General features: G+C 39.6%; 1 protein-coding gene across 1 annotated transcript in view; it reads left to right on the top strand.

The window, feature by feature from the left end:
• DMD (dystrophin) overlaps positions 1-20,722 on the top strand; it is a 1,496,890-nt gene that overhangs the window by 1,326,950 nt on the left and 149,218 nt on the right. The window contains exon 33 of the mRNA XM_027775723.1: positions 5,901-5,962. Within this exon, the coding sequence (XP_027631524.1) occupies positions 5,901-5,962 (62 nt within the window). The remainder of the gene's footprint in view (positions 1-5,900; positions 5,963-20,722) is intronic.

Raw genomic sequence — 20,722 nt, 5'->3', positions numbered from 1 at the left:
GCGGCCAAAACTTTCACAGGCGCGGCAGCTGGACCCTGGGCGCCAGGCGACCGGCGTCGAGGAACCTTTTCCGCGGGTCCTCGCGGCGCTGCTGCAGGTGCGCCCGTGAGGCTTGTCCCCCCGGTGCTGGGCTCGTGGGGAGCCTCTTCCCCCAGCTTTGGGACTGGTTTGGGGAGAAAAAAAAGCTAATTTCTCGCGGAACCCGGAGGCACAGCGCGTTCCTCACCAGGGGATTGGGGCCGGGGGAGCTTTCTGCTCCTTTCCAGGCTGCCTGTGTGGACGTGAGCAAGACAGGCTATTCCTAAATCGTCGCTCGACCTCGCAGAAGGAAGGGGTGCGCGCGGCTCTACCTTCCATTGCACTGCAAGTGCCAAAAGGTCAACTTTCTGCCTGATTTCTTCCGAGGATTCTAACTGACATTTCCCTCGCTGCGTTTTCTACTGTGTTTATTCCATGCCCCAAGACTTGCAGCAATCAAGAAAGGTAACGATTAAAGCCCAGAAGTCAAAGATTTGACAGAGAGAGGATCAATAGTGTGGTTTTTTTATTAGTTTGTTTGGGCTTTTTTTTTCTCTCTCTCCTTTTTTTTTTTCTTTCTTTTTCTTTTTTCTTTGCCCTCTGGGATTGGGTGTGGAGTCATTTCGCGGGGGTGCCCTTCTCTCGCGTTTCTCCAGGTGTCTGTGCTCATCTTTAAGCAAAGTTTGTCTTTCCCAATTCAGTCAGGGCAATGAAAAGGACAAGACACTTTGCTTATCTCAGGTCAATTTGAAGTTAAGTTTGAAGCTTAAATCAAAGGGGTTTAGTTGCCTGCGGGAGGCATAGTATTAATTACAAAATGCTTCCGTGTCCCAAACAAAATTCCTCTGCTCCAAGTGGAGAACCAAAGTTTCTAAGTGAAATCTACATTCTTCCTTAATGAATAAGCCCTTCCTGGCTTCTCTGCTGCTTTATCTCTAGCTCTCTGTTTGTCACCCCCATCATTCTTTCTATTTTTGCCTAGATTTCTTATTTTCTTGTTGCGAAGTCCCTCTTAGGAGGATACAGTCGCTCTTGGAGAAGCGAGAGGAGCAAATGAAACAACACAGTTATATGAAAGGTCTCTGACCCTTGATCACCATGGAATTGGTTTCAGTCATCATTGTTTGATCTTGGATTGGACACGACCCTGAAGCGAAATTGCTTCAGCCAGAGTTGAGGGTGGGTGGGAGTTAAACCTTGAAGACCAAATAGAAGAGAAGGCAAGTAACAGCTGGAACAGCCACCGAGGCAATCATCTTTGCCCTGGCTTGAGCCAGACAGAATAAAATGTTAAATATCCCAGGGAACAGGAAATGGGAGCTAGGATCAGATCTCTGATGCTTCCATTGACACCCCTCCCTGCAGACCTCTCCCCACAGTAGCAGAAACTTTTAAATCTAATTTTCCCATCCTCACACTGCCAGTATTGTAGCAATGCAAGCCAAGTTCAACAATTCAGCATGCAGATGCCAAGGTTCCTCTAGAAAAAGAGTCTGATCCTCAGATTAAAGGCAAATCATTTGTGTGTGTGGATCAATGGGCTCCAGATTATATATGAAGCCGAACTCTAATCCTCTGCAAATCGCAAAAGAACGCTACCTTTTTATATCGCTGTATAGTTATTAGTTTCCTCCCTTGGAAATAGTGGAAAGCTATTTAAAAAAAAAAAAGGCGACCATTCAGAATATTTTCAGTACCAAGAAACAGTGGTGGCAGAAGAAATCTTATTTTAATTAGGCAACTGCCATTTCCCCAGCGAGAGCAGTAGATATTTGTTACTTTTTATAAGTGTTTAATGTTTGTTTTTAAGAAACTAAAAAAGCAATTCCAATAAGTCTGATTATTCCAGCACTGACAGCAGGAACAGCTCTGAGGCAGTTATAATAACCTTGCACACTACTTGAAACTAAAGAAGGTGAGAGAAAATTTAAATTGTATGGTAGGAAATTAGGTCAGCCCTGTGCTCAGTCGAGTAACGCTTTAATTTCCTATTATTGACAAGTAGGTGTTGCAGGGGTCTTTTGTCATAGCTGATAATTTTATATTTTAATTTGCCTCAAGTTCCTATCACAGTCTTCAATAAAAGGGAAAAAAATATTGTGGGTTTTGTGAATAAGAAAAAGTGGAGAAATCTTAGGTGAAAAGGGAAAAAAATATTGTGGGTTTTGTGAATAAGAAAAATTTGAGAAATCTTAGCTTGAAAACTGCTCAGAGAGGCATATCTGATGCCAGGTTTTGGAACCAGCAGGGCCAAAATCAATAACATTTTTTGAAAGATTTAAGGAGCGGTTTAAGGATATTTATGACGTCGATCTCTCTGTTAATACAGGCTTGTGATCTATGTTGAATAAAAATATTGTGGGTTTTGTGAATAAGAAAAATTTGAGAAATCTTAGCTTGAAAACTGCTCAGAGAGGCATATCTGATGCCAGGTTTTGGAACCAGCAGGGCCAAAATCAATAACATTTTTTGAAAGATTTAAGGAGCGGTTTAAGGATATTTATGACGTCGATCTCTCTGTTAATACAGGCTTGTGATCTATGTTGAATATCATTGTTCTCAGGAAGGCTGATGTACTCATTAGCGTGTGAACAGGTCTCAGAATTTCCTTTATTGGTTGGACATGGTATATGGGGAGTGTGTTTCCCATGTGGAAAGTGAGGTACAGAATAGAGACAATTACCAAGAACAGTACCACCCACTCTTCATCCCCATCTCCCTAGCCCAGTATATTTTTCTATGTTGTCTGCCTATTCCAGGTAAGTCTGAGTTGCTTCTCCTAGAGACTTTAAGTATTCTCTACTGTTTTTGAAAACAGGCACAGAGTAAAGAAATAGCTGTGAAATCTGTATTGATCACAGACCAAAAAAAAAAAATCGCTTTGTCCGACAAGGTAGATTATAGACAGGAGTTCTGCTTGTCTCTGCTTAACCAATGCAGCCAGTTCATATGCATCTTTCCTGTCTATTTGGAGGGTTAAATATTTCCCAGTAGGGCTTTGGGTTCGCTTCAGGTAGAAAATACCCACATTCAGCGACATGCATATTTAGTTTATCATGGAGTTACCAAAATAATTTGAAGCTCTTTCCGCTATGTTGCCAAGCATTTGAAGAGCTAAATGATTAAAAGATTATTTTTCTAGTTTTGAGGATTAGTCACACCCTGTATTCTTTCCTTCTTTCCACTTGTGCTCACCTCTTCTGCTTAGTACCGGCTAGCAACTGAAGTGAAACTGAGACCGAAAAAGTGAAGTCTAAATCTGTTTTTCTAGTTACTTTGCATTGCTTAAAAAGAAAAGGTTTGTGTGTGGGGGGGAAGAAGGTAAAAGGACTGGTTTCTGGAACTGTTCGAGGAGTTCGTTTATCTATGTTACTCAAGTCCTCCAGAATTACAGGTAATCACCATGGAATTGAGGTTTAGAATTTCGTCTTTGAGTAAAGGGAATTTCAGTTTTACTGAGGACTGACAGGTTAAAAAATCATTTCTACACCCTTTTCAGACATGGAACCTCTAAAATAAATTTCTTAAAAAAGGTGGAAGTGTAGGTATGTCAACAATCAGGAGGGTGGGTTTTTTTCTTTTTTTTTTGAGGTAGGTAGGGAGCTATGTGACGCTCCCATTCATTCTCTCTATGTGAGATTTTCTTGTAAATTGTGTGTGCCTTTCTCTTTCCTTTTAGAATCGTATTTGCTACAAGTTTATTTCTTGCCCATGTTCCTTCGTTTTGAAGTCTATTCCAGATGGTGGCTTTTCAGGATGGTTCTCTGTTTCTGTTTGGTTACATCTATCTGTTCAGCTGAGCGTTTTTTTCTGCAGATCTATTGAAGATGCTACAGTCCTTTGAAATGTCCTGGAGAAGGGACGTTGTTATTATGCAGTGTGCCCAGTAGGGGCCTTAGTGTGGACACGCGTGCGCATCCCTGTTTCCCTTCTCCCTTCCTCGCTCCCTGGCACTCCCATCTGGATGGCCTTTAGAAATAGAGGAGGCCAGAATGTAGAGTGGTTTCAATAGAAGGTAACCTTTCCTTGCTCTGTGCTTGTATATGGAATTGGTACACATTCACTTTCTGAGCTAAAATCGCCTGAGAACAAGCAACACTTTTTCCATGAAGCTGCAAGCTGCAGCCTCCTTGTGCTCTGCATATAAAGTACGAGTCCCGCCCACCCCTCCTCTAGATCATAAACCAGCTTGACCATGGGGTTTCCTAAACCACCTAAAGTGTAGACCGCATCTCCTCCTCTATCTTCTGCCTTAAGACTTGGATGTCACTCTGGTACAGTTCCTCAACTGAGGGAATGCCCTTGTTGCACTCCTCACTTGTGAATTGTCTTCGCAGAAAAGTAAAACAGAAATGAACATATTTGGGAGACAGTGAAACAGCCCTTTGCAGGGAAACATTTTCTTGCAAATTGATTTCAGTAGCCTTCACTGTTCAATCACTGAACGGTAAATATCACAGACGTGGTCTTTGAAGTTGTGTAGTCTGGATAATTTCCATATATCTTTGTGAGATTTATGGTTGTATTAGATTTATCAAGCCACCCTAAATGTCTCTCCTTTTTTTACTCATTTTTTTTTTTGAAACAGAGGTAATGAGTGTTGAGTGTCAGTTTTGTTTTTCACGAAGGGTCTCATGTTCGAGTGACTAACCACAGTTGGAGCCACATCCATATTGTGATCACCTAATAAAAGGCTTGTTTTTAGTGATAACAAAAATGATGATGTACTCAGTACCAAAAGGTTCCTGTCACTTCCCAATGTCAGCTAATCCTTTAACACTCCCAGGTGAGCAATCTCACCCCAAATTTTACAGCTAGTAGGATAAGGAGCCCAGAAATTCAAAACCTGTGCTAAGGCCAGGTTGCTGCTTCTCCAAGCTTCTCTTTCTGTGTGAGGTCTCTGGACACTCCGGTCCCTGTGACAGTCCCAAATTTAAGCCATTTCTCCTCTCTTCATTCCCACTCTTCACCCCAAAAGCTTATGACTAGGCCTTGTATATGAGTACCAAAATATGGCTCACTGCTGCATTTTACTGTACGAGAGCCTGTCCTGTAAGCCTCCCAGACTGGAAATACGATGCTATGGTGATTTATGTAGATGAGCCAAAGTAAGGAAAAGTATATATAGTTATCTCTTTCAGGTTTATTCATGTAATTGAATGAGGAACAAAGGTGTTTTGTTCTTTTAGTGGCAGGAGCTGAGAGCTGGCAGCCACACTTGAAGAAATGGAAGAGAATTGTGAATGCTTTATTCAGGCCCAAGTAAATATAGGAAGAGGTGTAGTGGTGTATGGAGTACTGAGTTAAAACAGACATTCTGAAAGTAATGGGAAGAGGAACGTATGATATATTAGTTGGGCACTGTCTATCCACCTTAAGCTGAAATGAAATGCAGGTATCATGGATATGAGATCGCATATGTAGAAGAAAGAGTAATGGAATAGCGTCAGGGACAGTGAAAGCACATGAGAAGTGAGGTGATTTATATTTATTGAATTAATGTCCGATATCTCTTTGACAGAGTTGAATAACAATCAATTATCAACCCTTTCGACGGGTTCCACCACATTGGATGGGTGAAGAAATCCTGATATTCGATTATTGATTGCCTAACAAGGTCAATTTATAATAGCAGAAGTGCAGTCTACTTTGGGGTACAAAAAAAGAAACAAATTCTAAGACCAAAAAATGTTCATATTGCTTTTCCCTTTGAAAATGAAGACAGGGGCTTCTCTGCTGGTAAGATAAACGTAATTCACGGCACTATGGAAGTCCTTTGAAGTAAAGATGCCGAATGATTCAAAAGAAAACCTTGCTGTATTTTCCTTTTCTTTACTATCCATTGTAAATTCTAAAGTCTTTCTTTCTATTTTATGTTTTAGCCATGAGACCCAAACAACTTGCTGGGACCATCCCAAAATGACAGAGCTCTACCAGTCTTTAGGTAAGGATATGGCCATGTTTCCTGCAGGTTGAATGACAGCTACACTTTTAGGATAAAATAATTTATGGTGTGCAAGTCATTTGTTGTAGAAAGATATCACTCGATTGTTTCAAGGGGGAAAGAAATGGCACCTTTCTATCCACAATTGACCATCGTCTGTCTTTTTCTCCGAGGTTCTTTAAAAATAACTTTTAGAATTTCATTGATTCCTGAAAAATTCAATATACCTGAGAGGGCCATAAAGGTCTTTGTCGTTTTCTCTGCTGCCTAAAAGGATAGAAAAACACTTGCAATTTACAGCAATTTTTTTTTTCCCATGAACAAAGAAAACTGTTTCAAGTTGTTCTTATTGATTTCTTCCGTGTGAAACCAAGACAACGCTTTTGCCAACCCACGAATTGTTGTGTAAAGGAATTTTCTGCCATCTTTCCGGTGCTAATAATTACTAAGGCTTGGTAGGTCATTAGTGTGCACATTTAAACGGTTTCTCTACCACTGTATACTTTCTGTGTTTGTGTGAGAGCCTGACAGGTTTTTTTGTCCCCCTCAAAATTTGGAATTTTTTGAACAGGAACACAGCATACAAATAAGAGGGAAACACCTATCTTATTTTAACACTTGAGAAAGATTCATTCTGTTGTTTTAGATCTGTAGAAATAGTCTAATATGAATTCTCTTACATTGCGGCTAGATTTGTTTTGTTTTCATTTAAAAAGTTAGTCATATCTTCTGAAGTCGACATTTTGTAAATGGGCATATTTATACACTGAAATGCACCAGGTAATCTTTTTGGGTGTAAGTTACATGATGTCAGGTGAAATGGAAATGCTTGAAAGTCCAGCTACTCAGGAGATTGAGGCAGGAGGATCAGGAGTTGAAAGTTAGCCTGAGTGGCATAGTGTGTCCCTATCACAAAGGAAAAGAAGGGGGCTGGCAGGTAGCATGGTGATTGGGGATGCTAGATTTCCACATGACTGACCATAGTTCGAATCCCAGACATGGCAGCTTGCTCTCTCACTTTCTCTCTCTCTCTCACTCTGTCCCTCTCTGGTCAAGTTAAGGTAGATAAATAAATAAAGTTAATTTAAAAAATTCTATAAAAAAGAAAAGAAAGTTGCATGATAATGCTCATAGGAATCAGATATATATATATGCAGAGGTGTGTGTTTGTGCATGCTGTAGCTATTATGGCTTTTTGTCATAGGTCCTCATTGGTTAATGAATTACAGGTATATAGACACTAAGTGATAGGCGATATTAGCCAAAAAAGGTGTTTTATTGAACTTTTTAAAAATGATAAATAATGCACATTTCTTCTAGAAAACCTGAAAAACATAAATAAAAAAGCATAAGAAAGAAAATAAGTCATCTATAATTTTACTACCAAAGATGTCCAATACATTCAAAGTAATATTGGGTCGTCAAAAAAGTCATGATGTATTTTTGCATAGAGAAACATAGAAAAATACATCATGACTTCCAATGACCCAGTATTATGTCATTTCAGTCTAACACGAGGAATGTATGTGTATGCATACACACACACACACACACATGCTTTTAAAAGTTTAAATAAAATTGAGATCAGCTTATCTTCAGGTGCCATTTTCAGCCAATACAGAATGTTTTTGGCTTATCATGCTGGACTGTTTATACCACAGGTGGGAAAGTTCAATTCTTATATTTTGGCAAATCAGAGAATGAAGGCTTCATCTGAAATAAGCATCTGCTGTGCTGGGTGAGCTGGTGTTCCTAGTCTAGTACTCTCAGGACCTCTGATTGTTCATGAGAGCCTAGAAATCTGTCATCAAAGAGCTAATTTAAACTTGTCTGTTGGCTTCCCCATTATCACCTGTGCTTTACACAGATTTATCCCACTTGTAATGTTTTCTGCTCTAATCATAGTCATCTAAGTTGTAATATTTTTAATTTACTTTTATCTAAAACTAATTGTTACTATATAACTCATGCTTGTTCATATTTCTAAAAGTTTAAAAATATAGACAAGGTAACAAACAGAGAAGAGATGTCATCCGTAACACAACTCTTAAGAGTTAACTACGCTGGGACCAGCAGTTAGCGTAATGGCTATGTCGCTGGACTCCCACGTAGTCGACCGCGGTTCGAGTCCCGGACCCGGTGGCTTAAACTCACGCCGGGCGCGTGTGCGTGCGTGCTCAAGATCCCGAGAGGAGAATGGAGGAGAAGGGATTGCGGCGTGGCCATCCCCCCTGGGGGGGTGATTTCTCGCTTTCTGTCTCTCTGTCTCTCTCTGTCTGTCTGGCGAGCGCACACGCCCTATAGCAAAAACCTCTCCAAAAAAAAAAAAAAGAGTTAACTACGCTTAATAGTCTAGTAAGTATCTTTAAAAACTTCCTTCTAGGGCCAGCCTGTGGCCTGGTGCTCAAGGTATCTGGATCCCACATCGCTGATTATGAGGTTCAAGGTCTGGGCCCCATGGCTTGAGAAATACACTGGACATGTGTGTATTACCAAAATCCCAAAAAGAAGGAGAAATGCAGGAGGGATTGTCAGTTTGATCATTCCTCATGGGGTATGCTTTCTGGCTTTCTCTCTTCTGTCTTTTTCTTTCTCATGCACATATCCTCTAGGAATTTTTAAAAATCTTTCTATAAATAAATTTTTATAAAAGTTCAATTATTTAGGCCTGTCCAGTGATGCAGCAGTAATGCACTGTTCAAGACAAACCAGATTCCATATGGCAACCATGGTTCGAATCTCCAAAACAGCCTGAAACAGGCCAGGCATGCATGGGAGTGTCTAAGATACAGTGGGCTAGAGGAAGCTCTCTCATATAACCTACTTTTTTTTTTTTTCACTGAGAAGAAATGTATCAGGGAACCAGCAGATGGCACAATGGTTACATGGCTGAACTCCCACATAGTTGACTACGGTTTGAATCCCAGACCCTGTGTCTTAAACCTCACACTAGGCATGTGTGCACGTGTGCTCAAAATCCTGAGAGGAGAATAGACGAGAAGGGATTGCAGCATGGCCATCACCCCCATCAGGGGGGTGATTTCTCCATTTCTGTATCTCTGTTTCTCCCTGTCTCTGTGGTGAACACACATGCCCTATAGCAAAAATCTCTCTGAAAAAGAAAAGAAAAAAAAATACCATGATTATATTTCCATATCGTTACATAGTACATTCTACTACTTACATTTTTTTTCTTTTTAAAGAATTAGTTTTTTAAATCTTTCTTTATTTATTCTAATTTGACCAGAGAGGGACAGAGCAAGAGAGAGAGAAAGTGAGAAGGCAAGCTGCCATGTCCAGGCATGTGGCAGTCCAGCATGCCACCACGCCCCCTGCCGGCCCTCTGCCACTTACTTTTAATTACTCCATACTAAGAAATTATAGACATGGTTGATAGAAAGCTAATTATAAGCTATCAATAAAAAATGTTTATACCTTCTGTAAGAATTAAATACACAGTTATTTGTATTTCTAGAATTTTCTCAGTAGCTTGGGCATAGTGGTAAAGCCAAAGCTGGTAATCTGGCATGGTTTTTGACCTTTTACAAATCACTCGAGTTTGGAACATAATAGAATTTTGCAGTTGGAGGGGATTTTAGAGCTCCTTTACTGCAAACTTACTCTTTTATTAAATCAACTTTATTAAGATATAATTTACATATAATAAAATGGAGCCATCATAGTTGTGTGATCAAGTCCAACCCCCTTTGAAATTCTGATTTTTTGCTAGCCTGATAAACATATTACAAATGAACTAGATGTAGAAATTTGCTTTTTAATTTTCAGAACTACTATGTTTTTATTATATTCAAATATTCCTTGGACTAACTTTTCCAAATGGTTACTCACCAAATAACACCTCTCATTTATTGAGGCCTACTGTGTGCGTTGCACATGTAACATGCATGGTAGGTGGTCTCAGCATCACATCTCACAGGACAGTGAAGTCAAGTTCAGAGAGACATTGAACAGGATGAAACAGCTATGTGGAGCTATACTGGGGTTTGCTCGGGTCTTCTGTTAGTGTTTTCACTGATCTCATTGACTTTATTCTCTCAGTAAAGTCTGTCCATATTGGTTACTACATACCTCCTACAAATAAGAGGGGACCTTGAAAAGTTGGTGGGAAAATGAAATTAAAGTACAAGTTCATTTTGGTCCCCAATTTTGTGTAAGATTCATGCATATTTTAAAAAACACTATATGTTTTTCATCATCTTGTTGCAAACTCCTTGTATGTATGTATAGTTTTACCTATGGATAGAAAGTTATTTGAATAGTCTTTCTGGAACAAACCATGATATTTTTGGAAATGCTGTGGTGTATTCCCAGACAGCAGGCACTTTTTTCACTGTTGCCTAGCATACCCGGAATGATTTAGTTGATTGTATTTCTTTGTCTGTGAGATGACCTACAAGATTAAGTATCAGTGCTGCCCCTTCCCCACCAAAATAATAGTGTTTTCAGGTTGAAATATAAGCATAACATAATGAGAAGAACCTTTTATTTCTTTTTAGTTTTTATTCATTTGCTCATATTATTCTTTTTTAAGAGGTATCCCTTTAGGCCCAAGTTGCTATTTTGAGCTGGGTGGAATGGTTGGAAGCCTTTAACTATACTCAGTTCACGAAAGCTATCATAAAAGCTGAAATAGTGTTGTGGTCTGGTGTGTCAAATGTTTTAGACCATATCTAGCGCGCTCTCTCTCTCTCTTTTAAGATTTCTGTCATAGGGCACATGTACTCACTAGAGAGACAGAATAGGAAAGTGAGAAATCACCATCCCTCCACAGGGAGGATGACCTCACCACAATCCATTCTCCTGGGATTTTTGACATGCACACACATATGCCAGGAGTGATTTTCAAACTTCCAGGTCTAGTCCAATAACTACAGTTGGCCATGTGAGAGTCTAGCATTGTACCCACTATGCCACCTGCTGGCCTCATCTAGCCCTATTTCTTTTTTTTTTTTTCTGAGAGGTTTTTGCTATAGGGCACGTGCGCTTGCCAGACAGAGACGGAGAGACAGAAAGCGAGAAATCACCCCCTGGGGGGATGGCCATGTCACAATTCTTTCTCCTCCGTTCTCCTCTCAGGATCCTGGGCACGCATGCACATGCACCCGGTGTGAGTTTTAAGCCACTGGGTCCAGGACGCGAACTGTGGTCGACTACATGGGAGTCCAGCAACATAGCCATTACGCTAACTGCTGGTCTCGCCCTATTTCTTAATAGAACTTGAACCACGTGTCTATAGTGATATGCTAAAAATAGCAAGATACTGCTTTTCCCCTCTGTATGCTTCCACTCTAGATAGATCACTATTGTAGAAGCCACGATGCTTTATGGTATGCCTGAAAAGTTGCACATTCCTAAATGCGCCTCTTTCTAAGGAAGTTTCCATTCTCTAATGGACCAAAATCCCAAGCAGCTTATACAGCAGTTTATATTACCTGCTTTACCCCTAAAAGGATTCAGGTTTTCCCCCACAACTGAGATCCGAACAGCATAGTATTAATAAGCTAAAAACATTTTGTAAGCGTTGACAAAGGGTTACCTGAGTATTAACTGATGAAAAGATTGAGCATTGAAATATTCATATTAGTGATCTCTGTATTAATTTTGGGTGTTTTCTTTTTTCCTTCTCAATTTTTTACAGTGAATTCATATTATACTCAGATATTTAGCAAAAATGTTTCATCATCAGCATGTCCTATCTCAAGCCTTAGTGCCCCTATGATTACAATTTATTAACCACCAATGAGCACCTATGGCAGGAAAATAGCAATGACTTCTCCCCCAAGCACATGAGTCCCCTCATACATGTACAGAGTTTTTTATGTGTAAGCACCCTGATTCTCATGGACTTTTTCAGGTAACTTAAAGACAAGAAGATGATCTCATGTGGTTTTAGTCTCCAAATATGTTCTGTCACAGAAAATTCAGATGTAAGGCCAGCAGATGGTGTGGTGGTTGAGGTGCTGGACTTCCCCATGACTGACTGTTCGAGTCCCAGACTTGGCAACTTGCTTTCTCAATTTCCCTCTCTCTGGTGAGCTTGCATGCCCTGGATATATATATGTATATATATATTTTTTTAACTGAAAGACAGATAAAAAATTAAAATGGTAGAAGAAATGGGATTAACTTTTCTTTTTGGAGGGATTTTTGCTATAGGGCACATGCGCTTGCCAGAAAGACAGACAGAGACAGAGACAGAAAGTGAGAAATCACCCCCCCAGAGGGGATGGCCACACCACAACCCCTTCTCCTCTATTCTCCTCTTGGGATCTTGGGCATGCATGTACATGCATCTGGTGTGAGTTTAAGCCACTGGGTCTGGTACTCGAAATGCTGTCGACTACGTGGGAGCCCGGTGACATAGCCATTACGCCAACTGCTGGTCCCAGGATTAACATTTTTGTTGTTGAAGACAAAACAAAACACAATGTAAAGGGGTTAATTTCAGAGAATTCCCAACAGATACAAAGTAACTTTTTTTTTTCTATAGGGTGTGTGGGCTTGCTAGAGAGACAGACAGAGAGATAGAAAGCGAGAAATCACCTCCCACGGGGGATAGCCACGCTGCAATCCCTTCTCCTCCATTCTCCTCTCAGGATCTTGGGCGCGCACACGTGCCTGGTGTGATTTTAAGTCCCTGGGTCTGGGTCTGGGACTCAAACTGTGGTTGACTACGTGGGAGTCCAGCAACGTAGCCATGATGCTAACTGCTGGTCCCTTTTTTTTTTCTAAAGTAACTTTTTAGACTGGACTCTTTTATCTATTTATTTATTTATTTATTTTCTTACACAGGCTATGTGCACTGGCTAGAGAGACAGAGAGACAGAAAGAGAGGAAGAGGAAAAAGCACTCTCTATGGGGAGTGGTCTACCACAATCCCTTCTCCTTCATCTTTCCCTCTTGTTGGGATTTTGAACATGCATGCACACCTACCCAGCGTGTTTCTCAAGCCTCTGGGTCTAGGACTCAAACCATGTGATTGGCCATGTGAGATCTGATTGCCCCAATCACCAGTCTATGGAGCTAGTCCTTGACTGGGTCTTCATCAGATATTAGAAACATTGGTATTTTTCTTGTACGTTTAGGCTGTTTACCTATAAAAGAATTGTCAAGTTATGTGGGTATATGTGTCAGTCTCCCACACAAACCAAACAAGATTCAATGAAGAAATCATTTAAATATTAAGTTTTCACAATGACAGCCTGACAGTCATTAGCAATTTGAGTCTATAGAAAATATTTTATAAAACCTTAAGGGTTTGACAAAAGCATTGTCTTGGATTTTCATGAGAAAGACATTACTGAGAACAACTTGAAAACAGTTTTTGTTTTTTTTTTCCCCAGCATTTTTCTCTGACTACATCCAGTAATCATAGAACAGTAGTTGGGTGAGTGGGACATAAAAAACAGTGTCCCATATTAATTTTTACAGACTTTAGTATCTTTATCTTTAAAAATGAGAATTTTGGACAAGAGCATCTTAGGAATCCATTTTTCTCTTATTTGGAGCTGAGGGTGGGACATGTTGTTTCCAAAATTTGCTGTGATCATAATTTTTCAAGAGGTGCCTTTTGGCTGACTCTGCAGACAAACGAATTTCTAAAAGTTTAATCATTCCTAATTTTAAAAGTGCACATTCTGGGAAAACAACAGAAGATCATGCCACCCATCCGTGTCTTACAGGCTGAGTGAGGCAAGCTGTTATCAAATAGGGTGTCTCTTGAGATATTTCCCATAAGACTCCATTTGTCGTTCGGAGGGTATATTCTTCATCATTTCTTAGAAATAACAATATGCGTGATTCATGAGCTGAATTTCAGATTTCTATTGGTATTTTTACAAATGTAATGAAAAACTTATTTTTCCAATAGTTATCTTAGTGAATTTAAAACTGAAAGCTTTTTAAGGCTCCAAAAAGCATTTTCAAACTCAGTAAATTTAATATAGTAATGTGCTCTGTAATTTATTTTGAAATACTAATATAATATTGACATTCATAAAGGGAAGTTGTGGGTTTAAAAGCCTGGTTTTTTTTCTTTTTTTAAAAAAGAATTATTTATTCATTTAATTTTATCTGTTGTTATTATTTATTTTTCAATTTTACCAGACAGAGAGAGAGAAAGGGAAAGTAGGAAAGCAAGCTGCCAGTTCTGGGACTCAAACCACAGTCAGCCATGTGGGATTCCAGCACCTTCATCATCACACCACCTGCCAATTCCAAGTCTCTTCTGTTCTCATTGTTAGATCTAGGTCCTCAAGGTCATCACTGAAATTTTAAGAAAATATTTTTTAAAAACTCCTCTCTCACACACATGTAATATACTCCACGTAAAAATACTTGAAAGAAGTATTTCTTAATTTGTTGTTTTGGAGTATGTTAGTTATAAATATAGCAAAATCTTTATGTCATCCTGCATGCTTCCTTTCTAAATTACACTATGAGTTTTTACATTTATGATAAATACCAATATTGTATGTATAGGGATACCAGTTTACAAAGGGGGCATTTACATCAAAATAGGATGATGTGAAGAGAGAATCATCAAGCTTCAGAGGGTTAACTGACTTTATTTCAAACACTTTATTAAAATTTGGGTGCACCATACATTCTGATGTTACTTATTCCAATTTCCTGTTCCTTCATGGAAGCCCTTTTTTAAAAAAATTATTTTATTTAGGTTTATTTATTTATTTATTTAATTTGACCAGAGAGAGACAGAACAAGAGAGAGAGAGAGCCCTTTTAATGGCCAGTTTTTTCCTCCAGGTATACTGGTTCTCCTTCTTTCCTGAAGTTAGAGTGCTCTTCAGAAGGTTCTAGCTACTTTTATGTTACCCAAGTTTTGCTACCCAAGCATTATGGTCACTCAAATGATGTAAAAAGATCTCAATTTTCAAAAATGAACTCATAAATGCTTTAGAAATTCTTAGAAAAAGTGCTGTGTGTCCCCCCCCCCCACCACCACCACCAAAGGGCATGTATGCTTGCTAAGGCGAGGAAGGGAGAGAGAGCGATCGAAAGCATGCCTCAGTGGGGCATGATCACACTGTAATCCTTTTCCCTCTATTCCTCCATTCCATTAGGATATTCTAGGTATATGTGTATATGCACCTAGTATGTCTTTGAAACTGCTGGGTGCTGGATTCGAACCACAGTTTGCCATGTAGGACCCAGCTCCTAATGCACAGTGCTTAACCACTGTGCTATGGAGCCAGCTCAGGAAAAGTGTATATTTTGTCCCCTGTTTTCTTTTGGCCATAGGGCACCTGAGCTCACCAGAGAGAGAGATCATCCCCCAAGGGAGATGGACATGCCGCAGTCCCTTCTCCTGCATTCTCCTCTCAGGATTTTAGGCATGCATGCACTTGTGACTGGTGTAATTTTCAAGCTGCTGGGTCTGGAACTTGAACTGTGGTTGACCTTGTGGAAATCCAGCTCCTTAACCACTATGCCATCTGCTGACCCCTGGAAAAATGTTCTTTAAAAACCCTCAGATTTGAAGTAGTCTATCAGTATATGTCCCTTTTAGCCTCGAGTTTGCTGCCTGCAAAGAGCTTCAAAATGTTAAAATGAGGGTTTTGTTTTCGGTTTTGAAGTTTGTGAGACTCTTTAGCAGTCCTAGTTAAGAGGAATAGTTAAGTTGTAGTTAAGTCAAAGAGCTAAGAATGTCTTCAATGTACATGAATATCTTTTTTTTTGAGAGAGAGGGATTTCGCTATTGGGAGTGTGGCCTCGCTGAATGGACAAAAAAGAGATAGAGAGAAAGAAAGTGAGAAATCATCCCCCAAGGAAGATGGCCACGTAACAATCCTTTCTCCTCCACCCTTGGGATTTGGGACATGCACATGCACACACATCCCCGGCATGATCTTTAAACCTCTGTGTCCAGGACTCAAACCGTAGTTGGCCATGTGGGAGCCCACTGCCTTAATCACTATGTCACTTGCTGGCCCCCATGAGTATTGTTATTAATAATTTAGTACAGCTGCCAAGATAGAGTTAGGAATACTGCCTTAGAAATCTTGTACCTCTTTCCTCAGTTTGCCCAAGAGAAAGGAGTATTGCAGATGCTTGCTTAATTCTCCTTCTTTTGTGATAGGCTTTCTACATTCCATTAGGTATTTCCTCCTGAGCATACTCTTAGACTCTTAGATTAGGAACCATGGGGTTGCGAATGACTATGAATTCCTTTTATATTAGGGGCTTGTCCTAATGCTTTCTTAGCATGGTTTATAAACTGTACTGTTCTCCTAAGGTACTCAATATTCAGCTTTGCTTGATTCTTCCCTCTAGTCCCTTATGTATTACAAAGTGTTCAAACCTCTGCCTTTTAGCTGTGTACCACCACGATGCCTTGTACTAGAAAAGATAGCCTCAGATCCCAGTGTAAGTGTGATTTTGGGCTCATCTCCTGCTTTCTGTTGGCCTTAGTATTCTGATATGTTACACTGGGCTGTGGTCTTTCACCTCTGAATGTCAGGTTTTGATTTAATTCCTCGCCAGTGAGGTTTCCTTGTGTGGCTGCTATCAGCCTAACTCCCCAGTTTCCCTTTATCACGAACAGCCTGGAGGATACCAATAATAATCATATTAATAATAATTATGCTTTGCATTGCCTAGCACTTGACAGTGTGCATAGAGTTTTGCGAAATAACTATATTTAATCCTCACTCGGCTGTAAGTTAACTGGCATAAACCTGGATTTTCTGTCAGTTTCAGTTTCAGCTCTTGTCCTGTCAGCTCCTTGAGTATACTTCCTGTTTTTGATTTGGAAAATAACACTCTCATATCAGCAGATGGGAAACTCTTTTCTTCTTTCCATTTGGACTTGAGCAGACCAGGGTTCAAGATTTGACTTATGCATTGTCACATATGGGTAGAAGATAAGGAGGCAAGTCCAGAACACACATTTTATGACTCCTAGTTCACCGTTTTCAAAGAAACATCCATTACTCCTGGAATGATTTACAAAACTGCCTTATCAGCATAATTGAGCCATAGAATCCCAAATGACATTCTGTATTCCATAGCTGACAAAGTTAGCATAGGAGATTTACTCAGATTTGCAAAACAGAAGACATAAGATAATTCAGGCTGTTATAAATGTTCTTCCCTTTACTTGTACTATCTTGCTCATGAAAGAGAAAAGGAAAATAGTCTGCTCTTTTAACTTTGATTAGAATCAATTGATTTTTCCCCATTTGTGAAATAGAAATGTAATTTCAAATCAAAATATATGGCATTTTAATGGAATATTCTATGGTATTTTTTTCTTGCTTAAATCACTTGATTTAAAGCTTCTAATTGAAGAACATAAATAAGCAAATATTTCTGCATTGCACCTCCCAAAGCTTCTTTCAAAGGGAAGCTCAAAAAGAATGGTTTCTCAGACTTGGACTGGTTTCTAATTTAAAAGAGTTCCCAAATGGTAGTTTACTTGATTTAAATAAGAGGAACATTAAGGTTACACCTGCAGCTGTGAGAAAAGTGCTGGATGTGTACAATTTTATGTAGCAGGGTCTGCAGAAGATGATTTTTGCACTCGGAGTAAAGGCATCTAAAAACGTGTCTGCTCTTATTCAGACATATCCAATATTTCTTTTTTAAGCACACAAGTCTGATTACCTCTGTACGTCTCTTGGGAGCTGCAATTTTGCTGGAAAGAGATTCAGAACAGTCAGAACACTCACATAAAATAGATAGTGAGTTTTAAAAGTCTGTACCCTCTACAGTAGTAATAAAGTGACCTAAAAATATTCTGGAAGACTCTCTCATGACATAGTGGATGAATCATTAGCTTATTTATGAATCGGTGATATTCTGAGAGAATGTTTCAGAATTTGCCATTCCACAAAGTCTTGATCGCTTGCATAACTCCAGGGAAGTCCTTGTGCCCCCTCATAAATAGAAGCTTATCATAAATAGAAGCTTATGCATCTGGGACAATGTTATTTATGAGAGTGTGTGTGTGTGTGTTTACACACTATGTGTGTGTATATATATGTGTGTGTGTGTATGTGTGTGTGTATATATATATATATATATATTTACATACATATTTTTAAAATTTTTTGAGAGGTTTTTGCTATAGGGTGCGTGCGCTCACCAGAAAGACAGAGAGAAACAGAGAGACAGAAAGCAAGAAATCACCCCCCAGGGGGGATGGCCATGCCACAATTCCTTCTCCTTCATTCTCCTTTTGGGACCTTGGGCATGCACGCACACTTGTCTGGCATGAGTTTAAGCCACTGGGACTGGGACTCGAACCGCGGTCAACTACATGGGAGTTCAGTGACATAGCCATTATATCAACTGCTGGTCCCTATATACATATTTTTATCAAGCATTAATTTTGATAAGAAAGTAATCAGTTTTATATTTTAACTTGTTTGTTCTATATATAAAGAGACTGTTGCTTTAAGAGTAGGACTACTCAAACTGGCAAAGGGCAGATTTTTGTTGTTATTCAACATACTGAAAGGACTTTCAGGAGATCCTATGGAAACAGATGAGAATGAATGCCCACCACATGGAGCTTACCATGCAGGTTCAGCAACACGTGACCTGGTCTCTACTCTGTTCCATGAGATGAGCCCACTGATCCTGCATTTGGATGTCATGGCTGTGTCACGTTGTTGTATAAGTTGCTTACACTCTATTTCTACACTTGAAAAACATATTTTGAGGAGCACTTTTCTATAGCACTTAATTTTTGAAAGTATAAATGTAATCATGTAAATTCAAATCAAGCGACCCGGGGTGTGGGAGTTAAGTAATCAAACAGAAACATTTGAAAACTGCTATTTATGAGACTTTATGTTTTGCCAGTTGAGTCAAGTTCAGGCAAAGGAGGGATCTATCTTCTTTTGCATTTTGCAGCCTTCCTTAGCAATTATTTTAGAAACCAAAACATAGCAATGATCCCCTTACAGGAAAGGGCCAAATATGAAGTGGCAGAGTCCCTGCTGCCTGGCTAAACGGCTCTTCCACCCCCTATAATTAAATGTAATGTATATACTGCGATAGATTTCAAATTCAAGTATGCTTTTATCTAGAATATCAACTATGGTATGTGTACTCTTTATAGTATGTGATGAAATCAGTGGGGAACTAATGGATTATACTGTGACTTTCCTGTTGTCACTTTATGAGTTTGGGTTTGGAGACAGTGTTTTGTAGCAGCAAAAACAAGCTTATTGTCTTTGAGGCTAGAGAGGCATGGATTTAAATTCTGGTTCTGCCAGCAGTTTTCTGTGGCCAAGGAGGAAGCCACTAACAGTTTCGAACCTCAGTTTCCTGATTTATTATGTAGTTAGGATCATACTTACCTTGGGGAGTGGTGTGAGGACTAGAGATAATGTATGTAAAATGAAAGACCGTCTGTCATAGTGCCTGCTCAAGGAATTATAATTGCTATTAATAATTCTGTTATGCATTACTTATTAGTGATTGCTATCATATAGCAGTATCTCTCCTTATCCAAAAATCTAGTGAGTTTCTGAATTTATGTACCAAGGATTCAGATAGTGGAGACACTCAGTTTTAGGTCTTCATCTCTGGCACTCAAGGAACTACTCTAATTTTCTGAAGTACTTTACTTCTTAACCAAGATACTAAAGATGACCTGATCACTATTTCCCCTAACTTTAGGCAAGCACACACTCACTTTAATTGAAAATACAAATTGCATTAATGCATTTTCTGCTGTGTTGTTTACCCTCCTCCAATTCTAAAATAATATATCATTTAGAGTAGGAAAAAAAATACGCACCATAACCCTAAACTGTGAATGCAAATGTCTTGTTAATATCTTATTAATGTATATGTATGCAACATATCTCTTTATCTGTAAGATGCTAAAAGTTTAAATAAGCTGCAAAACCATATGCATGTGTCCTAAAAACATAGTGGTAGAGAAACGTGCTGAATAATTCATAACTAAAAAGAAGGGAGAAAGCCTGTAAAATGACACGACATGCTTAGGAAAATCCCTGACCCATAACACAAATATTTATAAATGGTGATGGTTCTATTATGGTGGGACAGAGGGCAGGGCAGTGACTGCAAAGTTAAGGGGATGGTGAGACCATAAGAAGCCTTAAATGATACACTGAAGTTTACTTGGGAGATATACCAATCAGGATCTGGTCAAAAAACATCAACTACTTTGGGCCACCCAGTGGCACAGTGGTTAAGGTGGCTGGATCCCACATGGCCAACTGAGGGGTTTGAGTCACGGGCTGGCAGCTTAAGAAACATGCTGTGTGTGTGTGTATGTGTGTGCCCAAACCTTGAAATGAGGGAGAAATGGAGGAGAAGGGATTATGGTATGGCCATGGCTCATGGGGCAGGAGGTGCTTTCTCTCTCTCTCTCTCTCTCCAGTGAGCACATGTCGGCATCCGCCCCCAGGCTTAGCGCTATTATGGAAGAAGCAGAAAAGATGAGACAAAAGGATAGAGTGGAAATGGACACAGGCAGCCTGAGCCTAGGTAGCCCAAGCAACCTGTGCCGCCCAGATGAACTGGACGTCTTTATTTATAGTACAAGGAGACATTACACATGTATGTTTCATGACACTTCATGGATTAGTTGCCAGGTTACAGACAATAAGAAGCAGTTAACAAATCTATAAGGGATTAGTCATACCCTGGGCAAGGTGTATCCCTTGGTGGTAATCCCATCTAGAGTAAATCTCATCTTCCTTTCTAATGCAGAGAACTAGCTGTTAGGTGTGGGGAA

The sequence above is a fragment of the Tupaia chinensis genome, unplaced genomic scaffold (assembly GCF_000334495.1).
Source record: "Tupaia chinensis unplaced genomic scaffold, TupChi_1.0 Scaffold000600_1, whole genome shotgun sequence".
Lineage (NCBI taxonomy): Eukaryota > Metazoa > Chordata > Mammalia > Scandentia > Tupaiidae > Tupaia > Tupaia belangeri.
Note: the sequence above shows the minus strand (reverse complement) of the source record. Positions and strands in the feature narration are given on the sequence as shown.